At 33.7% G+C, this 12436-nt stretch overlaps 1 protein-coding gene across 1 annotated transcript; it reads right to left on the bottom strand.

Annotated features, from left to right (window-relative positions):
- Nucleotides 1-262: 262 nt before the first annotated feature.
- On the bottom strand, nucleotides 263-11105 carry LOC139504566 (uncharacterized). Its single transcript, XM_071294650.1, has 3 exons — nucleotides 10516-11105; nucleotides 1020-1175; nucleotides 263-445 (listed from the first exon to the last, which is right to left on the bottom strand). The coding sequence occupies exons 1-3, from the start codon at nucleotides 10998-11000 to the stop codon at nucleotides 343-345; spliced, it is 744 nt and encodes a 247-aa protein (XP_071150751.1). The 5' UTR covers nucleotides 11001-11105; the 3' UTR covers nucleotides 263-342.
- Nucleotides 11106-12436: the final 1331 nt, after the last annotated feature.

The following is a 12436-nucleotide window of genomic DNA, read 5'->3' as shown; positions in this document are numbered from 1 at the left end:
AAGTAGTCACTGAACCATAAAAATGAGGTCAAGGACATTGGACATGTGACTGACAGAAACTTCGTAACATGAGGCATCTATATACAAAGTATGAAGCATCTAGGTCTTCCACCTTCTAAAATATATAGCTTTTAAGAAGTGAGCTAACACCGCCGCCGCCGTAGCCGCCGCCGTAGCCGCCGCCGTAGCCGCCGCCGGAACACTATCCCTAAGTCGAGCTTTCTGCAACTAAAGTCGCAGGCTCGACAATAAAACCACTGCAAGCAAAACGCATTTTTATTGTGCCATTCTTTAATTCTTATCTGGTGTCTATTTGAAAGCAGAAGTCATTGATATCATCTTTCACTGTGGATAGACAGGATAATGTTCCATGTCTTGGGCATTCGTCTTTACCAAACATAATACCTTTATTTCCTGCAGATGTTGTTTGATCTGTTTTAGAATCCTGCAACCAAAACCAGACGTCTTTAATCATGTTTTCAAAAATTAAATTGCCATAAAAGTTATTGCCTTTATTGAGGACATATTATTGCTAAAAGTTTTGAGATGTTCTGGTGTTTTAAAGTGGACACGCTTTGCAAATAATAATAATTGAACACCTTTGGATCATTTAGGATTTTGAGGACACGTTTGGGCATTGTTGGGGAGATTGACACTTTTGGAAGTGTTACATATACATTGTATCATGTCTGTCTGAATTTCAAAATTATAAAGAAATAACATTTTCATTCCACTAATTAAGCTTGCTCATGTTGTTTCAATTCTTGTTGTAGCAAGATGTTGGTAAGGAATCTTACTGCTATTCTCAATTTAAAAAAAACAAGATCTTACTGGTTTTACATGTATGTACATGTATTGTAACACAATAGTCCAGCAATGTGAAAAAAAACCCTGAAAAGTCAGTCCTCATTCTGCAGTATGTTAAGGTTAAGCACAAAGTGGTTAAAGAAACAGTCTTGTCAATAGTCATGATAGTAATGGTCAAAATTTATTTTCACCATATTTTTTAAAGAATTTACCTTCCCTTTAGGTTACACATTCTGCAAAACTTCTCCAGCATTGTTGTGAACCTCATTTCTTCCACTGTTCTAGAAGTCAACAACAAATCATAAAGTATTTCTTTTAGGTCATTTTGAAAGTCATGTCTTCCAGCTTCAATATGATGTATCAAAACTCTGAAAAAAAATCCTAATTATTTATATAAGAACTGGACACTGCTTAGAGGTGCATAGAATCTGCTGTCGATTTGGAAACTTGTTCTATAATCTATTATTAAGTCAGACTTGGTGTCTATTTGAGTCGTACCTGTACATATATATATATGCAAAATCAAATAAATGGGGAATATGTCTATGGGACACAGATGATGCCCCCGCTAGCATATCATATAAAGTTATAAAGGGCAGGGTTTTCCCCCGAGTCAATTATTTTTTTCACCAACTTACATAAATATATTTTTCGTTTAAAATGTTCCTTCTTTCTAACTCCCCCCCCCCCCCCCCCCCCCCATTTACTTTTTAAAAGATACTATAAAAATAGCAATATAGACATCATAATTTTGACTTCTGGGACACAAGATTCATCTTCAAAAGTTTATCGGATATACATTTCCCTTCCAGTTGAAGGATAAAGACTAAAGGCAGAGACTTTCTTACTTTTCAACAGGTTTTGGAACAACCCTCCAAATGTGGGATATCCCTTAAATAAGGGACTGTCCCTCAGACAAGGGATCATTTTGCTGTTGTAGAAAAGTAAAAAGAAAAATTTAGCTTTTTTTTAACTTAAAAGGGGAAAAATTCATTATATTTGGAACAACTTTCTTAAAGAGGGGTCCACTTATTTTTAAAAATAAAGAAGATACATGTATAAGTCCAGGAATATTACAAAATTCTTGGACATGTTTTGACCATATAATACCAGATAGTTGTATAGTTCTTTGGGAAAAGTTTCTTCAAATGATATGAATATGTGCCCTTTTGTACTAAGAAGTGGTTTTTACAACAAAACATTTTTTTTTTATCACTTGAAATTGATCCCTGATTTAAGGGATAGTTATTACATTGAAGGGTTACTTATTTGAGGAGTTGTTCCCAACCTGTTGAATATATTTCTTCATAACAACAGTTTTCTTTTCTGGACCATCGTAAATGAAAAAGTTGAGACGTAAAAATATGCTTGAAACACGTGCGTCGCCAAAACGAAAAATAAATAAGATGGATGAAATCAAATCATTATGTATATTTCTTTCGCCAAATTCTTTCGCAAATGATGAATTTTAATGGCCACAATTTTTATTTTTTTGCAAAATGCGAAAATGGAGAACGCCAGCGGTAACCTTGAAAGGGACATAACTGAAGAACAGTAAAAGTGACGCTACTCAAATTTGTACTTGATCTGAGTTTTGTGGTTATATGTATTGTGTATAAGTTTTATAACATTTCGTTGAGGCAAACTGAAGGTAGAGAACAGAAACAAAAAATTCAGCAATTATTCCATTTGTAAAGGGGCATAACTCTAGAACAGTAAAAGTGACACCACCAAAATTCAAACTTGATCTGTCATGTCTGTATTTTGTGGTATTAAGCATTGTGTATAAGTTTCATAACATTTGGTTGAGGCTAACTTTAGTTAGGGAATGGAAAGGAAAACTAGTATTTTTTCCATTTGTAAAGGGGCATAACTCTAGAACAGTAAAAGTGACACTACCAAAACTCAAACTTGATCTGTGTTTTATGGTAATAAGCATTGTGAATAAGTTTCATAACATTTGGTTGAGGCAACCTGAACTAGATTTGATTTGATTTTTGGTGTTTTAACGCCACTTTTAAGCACCGCTTTTGGGCCAATTTTTATTGGTGGAGGGAGACGGAGTGCCAGGAGAAAACCACCGACCTGTGATAGGAAAACTGACAATCCTAGTCAATTTAGATTGGAGTCTAGTGCACCCGCACAAGCGGGATTCGAACTCACAACCTCAGTGTTGACTGGCTAGTGATTACAGTAGTAACTACTTAGACCACTCGGCCACTGAGGCCCCTCCTAAACTAGAGAACGGGAATGAAAAATTCAGCAATTTTTCCATTTGTAAAGGGGCATAACTCTAGAACGGTTTAAGTGACGCCACTGAAATTTAAACTTGATCTGTGTTTTGTGGTAATAAGCCTTTTGTAGAAGTTTTATAACATTTGGTTGAGGCAAACTAAAGTTAGAGGACGGAAACCAACTTTGGGAAGTAAGCCAAAATATTTATCAAATGGAATTTATTTTAATATGTTGCATTAGAATGGAGATATCTGTATTGTATTTCGTTGCTAGCTCAGTATATAGGTAAACTCAATTTGTGACAGTCAAATCTACGTTTCACGAAGGCCAAGCTTAAAATACAATACAGATATCTCCCAATTACAGATATTTGAATTTTAATGAGGGCCTGTAAATAATGAAAACTTATAAATGTAAATAAAATGCTCCGCTGGGTGCAGCTTGATACGACCACAGAGGTCGAAACCTGAACAGTTGGGGCAAGTATGGACACAACATTCAAGCTTGATACAGCACTGAATTTGGATTGTGGTTAAATATTTGACACAGCATAGGTTTCTGACACAGAATGAATGTGGTCTAAGAACTTAAAGATATTTTTAATTTACCTATTCAAACCATATCATTATTATTTGCTTTTATATATAAATCAGAAATAACCAATTTAAAATGGAAAATTTTAAAGAAAAAAAAGGAAAAAAAAAGGAAAAAAAAATCCCTCCCCCAAATTTTTTGAACCTGTGGCCCTTATGATTCATTACCCCCAAACTCAATCCCAGCCTTCCCTTTATAGTATGGTACATTGCAGTACAATTTCAGAGAGATCCATATATACACTTGAACACAAGTTATTGTCTTGAAAGTAGAAAAATGCTTGTTTTTAGGCCCCTTTTTGGCCCCAAATTCCTAAATGTTCAGGGCAATTACCCCAACCTCAAACCAAGCTTTCCCTTTGTGATATGGAACCTTGTAGTATAATTTCAGAAAGATCAATACACTTACACACAAGTTATTGTCTTGAAAGTAGAAAAATGCTTGTTTTTAGGCCCCTTTTTGGCCCCAAATTCCTAAACGTTTTGGGCAATTACCCCCAAACTCAATTCCAGCTTTCCCTTTGTAATATGGACCCTTGTAGTACAATTTCAGAAAATTCCATACACTTACACACAAGTTATTGTCATGAAACTAGAAAAATGCTTGTTTTTTGCCCCTTTTTTGGCCCCTAATTCCTAAAATTTTAAGGCAATTACCCCCATAATCAATCCCAGCATTCCCTTTGTGATATGGAACCTTGTGGTACAATGTCAGAGAGATCCATACACTAACACACAAGTTATGTCTGGAAGGTTTTTTTTGTCCCCTTTTTGACCCCTTATTCCTTAACTGTTGGTACCATTATCCCTAAAATCAATCTTAACCTTTCTGTTGTGGTATTGAACCTTATGGTAAAATTTCATAGAGATCTATTCACTTAAATTAAAGTTAGAGTGCGAAAACCAATGTGTCTTCTGACGACAACGACAACGACGCCGACTTCATACCAATATACGACCACAAAAATTTTTTTGCAGTCGTATAAAAATGGAAAAAAAATGGTAACATTTGTCATTTCCATGTGTAAGGGCAATAACTCCCATAAGAAGTTGTCTGACAGTTTTACAGCTGTGAGGTTTAATTATGCATACAAATTTTCCAAAATGCTAAAATTATCACTGATACCTTTATCTTACATTCATTTAGAGTATTTTCCTGAAGAAATAACTGTGAAGAACTTCTTAAAAGCAATCGTGCTTTGAAAACGTACACAGATTTAACATATCCGTCTCTGGTCCATGTTTTACCATTGTCAAGTCAACATCCAGTATTAGAAAAATGTGATTTTTAAAATATAAAGCAAAGTTGTTGAGAACATAATGTCTGTCACCATGCTGGTGACGATTTGTCTCGGTGCTGAAGTGTCTAGAATGCTGCAAACTTGACACATTCAGTCAGGGGTACTACTTGTACAAGTTATTATTATCCACCCTTAGTTGATCCGGCCCTATAATAAAATAATAATGAATAATTAACTTCGGCGGATTTTGTGACATATCTGAATCAGTATAAATGGAATTTGTAAAAAGTATCGATGAATAGTGACAGCAGGTAAGTGAAGGATGCCTAATATTACCTTTAGCATGTTTAGAGAAACATTCAGATGAATTACTTTAAATCGATACAAAAATGAGTAATCAGTATGATTTGTACAATTTGTTAAGCAGCATCGATATTAGTAGAGTGGGGCGCTCATATTCGCCGTGGACACAATTTCGCCGTTTTATGATTTTGAGGTGTAAAAACTTCAAAGGATGGTTGAAATGGAAGAAATATGCTGTTAAATCATATTTTTATAACAAATATGATTATTTTAGAAAATGTGACTAAACTTCGGCACCTACGGCAAAGGACCGAAAAATGGACAACGATTTTCAGCCAATTTCCTGAATGACAAAAACGATTTCAAAGAAGCATTCCTAAATAATTGTTTGACTGATTGCCCTAAATTTCAGTTTTTTACATCTTTCAAATGTCTGCTATTCGTCTATAATGAAATTTATTTGATAAATAAAGTTAAAAGCTGCAGTTATTTGGTTTTAAATAGATATGTCAAAACGGCGAATATGTGTCTCCCATCGACAAAATGTTAGGAAATTTCAAACACCCTTTAATCCAACTCTGCAGATGATTTTACTCAAAACAAACACGCTTTCAAGCTAAGAATATTTTGCATTTGAAGTTATCTTCATATAGAAATATCAGTATACTTCAAAAACATAAAGACCTGAACATAAACTGAAGAAAACATGGAAAGATATGGCGAAAATGAGCACCCCACTCTATATGAATATGAAGTTATTTTCCATGATAACTCAGAATACAATTGGGAAAAGTTTATATTCAATTCCGACACATAGAAGAGATAAATAGATATTCACAATCCACTGGAACACATAATAATGTAATTACCATAATGATCATTAGTCTATAGATACATTTGTAATTGGTTTGTTTATTCAACAATTGTCTGATGATCGTGAACCAAAGTAAGGCTGGTCGTAATCACTTAATTCAATTAAAATCATAGCTATTAAAATTTACTAAGAGCTAATTTCCTAATTCTTGTAGAGTAAAACTTTGGTGGCTTGCTTGCTTTGTTTGTATAAACTTTTAACTCAAGCTTTGACATCTTCAAACAATATATATAGGCATAGTTAAACCTGTATATATTATATTTACATTTAATTGGACGTTATCCCAATAAAATTGTACAATATACAAACAAAGCAAGTAAGTAAGCTAACCTGAAAGTCTTGCTCTACATGCATTAGGAAATTAGCTCTAAATAAACAATTCACAGGGCTGTAACTAGGCCTTGGGAACAGACGAGGCAGGGGTTTAATGGGAGCCGCCGATTGAGGCCCCCTGGCCGAAAATTGTAACATTATGGTTCGAAATATATCTTGTTACCTCCGTTGTTTGTATCATATTTATTGTTTTTGTTTCATATTTACGGTAAAATATCGGGAAACAAAGTGTGTTCTAACGTCTGTCAAATATGAAGTCGATTTTGTCAAGTCATTGTGCATTTATTTTCACACAGGATCGTATTTAACATTATGCACATAGGAAAAATAACAGACCACCGGCGCAATCTCTTTGACAATTGTATTTTCCTCTTTTAAACAAGACGAAACAAGTCTACAGATTATGTTTGCTAACATCCCGTTGGAAACAAAAACAATGTTTAGACCTAGTATTTCGTACATCCGGCCGTAATGGCGTTATCACATGTTAGTCACATGTTTCACGTATGACTGGAAATGATTAGAACTTTAGGACAAAAACAATTTTAATATATAACTGGACTTCTGTTTCCTGTGAAATGTAACGCATAACGATAAAGTAATTTTCTTACTTAATTATTACGAAGATCAAAACAAGAATGTAAATCATCTTGGATTTATCTGTTTGAACATCTCGCAAGAGTTCATATTTGCATATTGTTTTTAAGAATGCTATTACAACAAAGCAGATTACATCATCTAAAAATTGCGTTACGAAATCCGACACAAAAATCACGCCACTGTTCTTACATCTGCTACATAAATACTTATAGTTCTGGGCATTTTCTTCTCACTATTCTTATTGGTCGCGAGAAACGACACAAAAATACGGTTGTAGAATCTTTGATATTCGTATATTTTATTTTTTTTTCTAGGGAAGAGTAGCATACACTTGTATGTTGATAAAAATAATGGCATCTTTAGATGTAGTTGCAACTTTTCTTACAGTAATTCACATTTTATCACTTTTCTATAGTTATAGGAAACGGAGCCCAATAGCAAATTATGGTCCATATACATGGTTTAAAAAATAATAGTAATGATACAAAAAAAAAATAATGAATAAAATAAAATAATGTAGATAAATTACATATATATATTATATTTATATAATCTTCCTTTATTTCTTATCATTTAAATTTAGAAAAAACGATTGAATAAATTCAATTAAAATATATATGTCTTTATTTTCTATTAATAATACTCCACTTACAGGTGATGTTTTGTTTGTTTTTGTATGTTTCTTAGGTATGAAAAACCAACACTGTCAGAACAAATGCTGAATATAATTATAATAAATAAAGTTGTACAGGATTCTTTAATAAAATCAGATTATAATATGTCTCTGATTAAATTTAACAAATCTCACACTTTTCATCATTTTTGTGACTGTCATTTAATGACAGGAAACACAAGAAATGTTTATTGTAGTCATCTACTAATGGCACACTTCAAAGGTAATCATAGCAATAAAAATCATGTTGTTGGGAGAAACCACACCAAGGTAATAAACAATTAAGGAGTTTTAGGGAGGAATTAGTCCAAGTTTCCTCCCAAGATTTGGAGAGAGTTGCTGGAATTTCTTGGTGTGACACCAAGTTTTTACAGTGTAGGGAGTATGACATTACATCCTCTCTGTGTGTACTGTAGTACACATTATTGTTTAGAGGCCAGCTGAAGCACACCTCTGGATTCAGGATTTTCTCGCTGTACTGAAGACCCATTGGTGGCCTTCGGCTGTTTTCTGCTCTTTGGTCGGGTTGTTGTCTCTTTGACACATTCCACATTTCCATTCTCAATTTTATTACACCCAATCAATAATGATAAAAATTAAATACTCTCTAGTCACCTTTACCATGGTTAATTGTGCGACCGTCTTTATTTCACAAGCCCAAAGTATTCCCACAATACTCCATGGAAATTCAAAGTATCAAGCAATCAAATTGTCATTCTGCCAAGGTCTTGTCCTGTCCTTTTAACATTTGAATGGAATAATCACATACATTTTGTAACTTGCTCTCTATATATAGCTAAAAGAAAGCCTACTTCATGTATTTGCCGTTAAACCAAACAAATCCTCCATCCATCCAAAATAAATGTTTTGTTTTCGAATAGCAGCCAGGTTTGTAGCAAAACATTTGAAAATGCCTCAAATCTTCATTTTATTTGAAAGAGAACTACATACAAATTGTGGGGTGTTTAGGTATTCATGTGTGATCTGTGAATGCTTCTTTAATAATATTAACTGAGCAAGGTGAAGAATTCAAACTATTTTAATTTTGATTTACTTTGCGAACTGATAATGTTGGAAATATCCATTATCAATAATTCATTTTAACGGGAAATAAATAATTACAGAACCAAATGCCGGTTTACTGGCGATGGTAATCAGATACAGAGATATTACGTTGAAATAAAAGTACAGAAGCTGCACGTCAACATAAATTACTATTCGAAGTATGCATTACTTAATTCTTGATGTTAAAATGCAAGGATGTGTTCTACCCTCTGCATGCATGCCTAACTTTCTCCATTTTCTTTTTTTCCCTTATTATTTTTTTTTGCCAGCAATTGCCTCGTCTGCCTCATTGTAGTTACGGCCCTGATTCAAGGTCTTTATAGTTGGATCTTTTATTAGAAGTTCTAATAACGTTTGTCAGGACCTCAGCAGGAATATCAACTCTTCCTGCTGCTTTTCGAAGATAAGCATGAAATACATGTACAGCTTTTAAGACTTCTTCTTATATCTATCTATAATAATATTCAAGATAATAACAAAAAACTGCAAAATTTTGTTAAAACTACCAATTTGGTGGCAGAAACCCAACAATGGGTTGCTCGATTTGTCTGATAATTTCAGGGCCGATAGATCTTGACAAATTGAACAATTTAACTCCATGTCAGATTTGCTCTAAAAGCTTTAGTTTTTAAGATATAAGCTAAAAACTGCATTTGACCCCTATGTTCTATTTGTAGCCATGGTGGCCATGTTTGACCATGGATCAAATCTTCGGAGTTTCAGAGAAGAAGATTTTTGAAATATTTTATGACAACAGACGACGAAGGACGCCAAGTGATGGCATAAGCTCACATGGGGCCCTTTGGGCTCCGGTGATCTAAAAAGGGAGACAATGCCATTTAATATAAGGCAAAATAATAAAAAAAATCTTAAAGATCCATTATCTTTAATAAATATGTACAATGATGTATGGAAAAGTTTGACACAAGCTTTCTGTTTTTTTGGTGGTTTTTTTTTCGATTTTAAAGACTGAAAATAAAATATATTGACTCTGAAATTAAAATTTTGGGTTATATATTAAAACCACTATATACTCATGATACTGCACAGACTTTAAACCCATTGACAAGGATGATGGTGTCTAAGTAACTGCAATTCAGAATACCGAACATGTTGAATGAGGGCATTTTTTTAAAGAAAATACTTTTAACCATGCTATTGACATTCTTATCTTTATCTATAATCATATTTTTTACTTTTCTTTATTTTCTGTTTTTTTTTATATTTTTGGTTTATTTTTCTATTTCAACAATTTCTTTATCATATTGGCTTGAATTTTTTTATTTTGTTCATCTAAAGTTCCTTTCTTAGTGGTCCATTTATAAACATGATAAAACATCATTTCCTTAAGTTCTAGTTCGTTAATATATGATCATGATGATAAACCTGTCATCCATACATGTTTACTACGCATGGACGGACTTACCGGACAACCACACTTCTGTGAAAACAGAGGTGACCCATTTGTCTGATTGATTTTCAAATCTTTTCAGATATATGATTGCGGAAATAAGATAGTAAAAAATGTACGTAACATTGAGTTTTCAGTGAATAGATTCAAATCAAATTTGATGCAATTTTTATATAATAAAGAAGAAATATACACGATCAAAGCCTTAGATGGGCGGAGTTACAAGACTGCATCGTATCTTAATTTTTATTCCCTATAAATATTTTTTTATATTGGGGCGGATCGACTAAGGGCCCGATTGACATGAAAGCTACAAGAACTTGAGAAGTACCTGACTGACATTGCAGTAGTGAATGAAAAGATGGTAATTTTAATTTTACCTGGAACTACTACCCACAGTTTTCATCAACTCTTCATCATCATGGTGTTCATCTGAATCAGCATCAACTTTGGGAAGAAAGTTTTTAACAAGATATTCTCTAACTTTAACATAATTTTCCTGTTCAAGTTCTTTGACACTTGTGTCAAATGTCAAGTTAGCATTCAAATAATCCATCATCTTGATTAAATCTGCATCGAGGGGTGGCAAACCTGCATTTATATTTGAAAACATGTCGAAAAATTCATCAATGCTCTTCGTGGATGGGTCGATCCAGTTCCAATTAATCTGAAGATTTTCTAGTTCGCTCATCGTCCAATCACTTGTTTCACGCGGAATGTAACTACTCAGTGCAGTTAATTTCTTCTTCTTATCGCTTGATGCGGAATAATAATCGCCATCTAATCTATTTGTCCACAGTGGATCATCTTCTGAATTTGAGCTGTGCCGTTGGCGTTTGCGTTTAGGTTTCGAGGATGACGCCATGTTGTGCCGAGGATAATTGTTCTCAACTCATCAGTATACGGCAGCCGGTACGGTCACAGAACCGTTCGAATGCAGCACCGGAATACGTCCCCAGAACCATTTAAAAGTCATGCGCAGCACTTGTTAGCTAAATACCGACAAACAATTGTGACCTGAATGACCACAAATAAACACAACATAATATAATATATTATATATATATATTGTAATCACAGTAGTCTTAGATTATAATTATCAGTTTCGTTTGTTTGTCTCAGTGATTAAGGAGGTTATATGAGACATATAACCTCCTTGGTCTGATTAAATGATAACGAGGTGTTTGTCGCTCCTTTTTTTAAATAAATTGTGACCTATATTATAGTTGTTATAGTCATATCCCATAATTATTGTAGCTGAATATTTCTCTTATGTAAAAAGTACCCAGTAATCAATAAAAAAATTATTTGATCTATATGTATTCATCCATACGGAGACGCCCTTTAATTTCAACGATGAGTATTAATGGTATTAATATCAAAAGTCTATTATAGTTTAATACTTGTATACGTTATATTATTAGATCTTTAATTATAGGTATCTCCCAAGAGCGTTGCTGGAAAAGCTGGTTTGCGGGACGGTGACTTGATTTGCTACATTAACAAAGCTTACGTCGCTGACGTCACACATCAACACATGTTGATTTTCATTTGTAAATGAGTGGTTTGGCAAAGTTGCATGTCCACCGATGTCCAGACAAACCAAATTCTATTTGGAAGTCTCATACCTTGATAAACTCGTAATATTATATATAGTGTAAATCTCAAAATATATATAACTTTCATTTTCTACAGATTGTACATAAAATCAAATGTCCTTCACATTACATGTGATGTATTTCATCACGTGAGATTCATTGCTAGAAAAAAAAACTTTTAACGAGGCGTATATATCGGTTTATCAAATATATCTTTTTAAGGATGTCTGCTTGTCATGTTTAGAAATTTTTGAATTTGAGCGGTGCCGTTTGCGTTTAGGTTTCGAGGATGACGCCATGTTGTGGGTTGTGCCGAGTATAATTGTTCTCAACTCGGACTACCAGATATCTCGGCCCAAAACAAACTCGGCCTATTACAAAGTCGGCTTCACAAACTTGGTCTATAACAGACTCAGCCTATCACAAACTCGGACTGCTAAAAGATAAAAGTATGATAAACGAAATAAGTATTATTTTATTTGAAATTAACTATCAGTACTTTATCTTAAACGTTTTTACACTTTTGGTATTTGGCTGGATGTTGTCTCCAAATGACCTTAGATCGCCTCCAAATAACCCTTTGACGTCAAGCAATAATCACTTTTTTATTGTGAATTGTTATGTCAAAGTTTACGGGAACCTGTGTGATTCTACGTAATGGCGGACAAATTTGCATACAAGTGTAAATACGTCAAATTGCACC

The sequence above is a fragment of the Mytilus edulis genome, unplaced genomic scaffold (assembly GCF_963676685.1).
Source record: "Mytilus edulis unplaced genomic scaffold, xbMytEdul2.2 SCAFFOLD_270, whole genome shotgun sequence".
Classification (NCBI taxonomy): domain Eukaryota; kingdom Metazoa; phylum Mollusca; class Bivalvia; order Mytilida; family Mytilidae; genus Mytilus; species Mytilus edulis.
The sequence above is the reverse complement of the archived record's forward strand: the minus strand, read 5'-3'. Positions and strand labels throughout refer to the sequence as shown.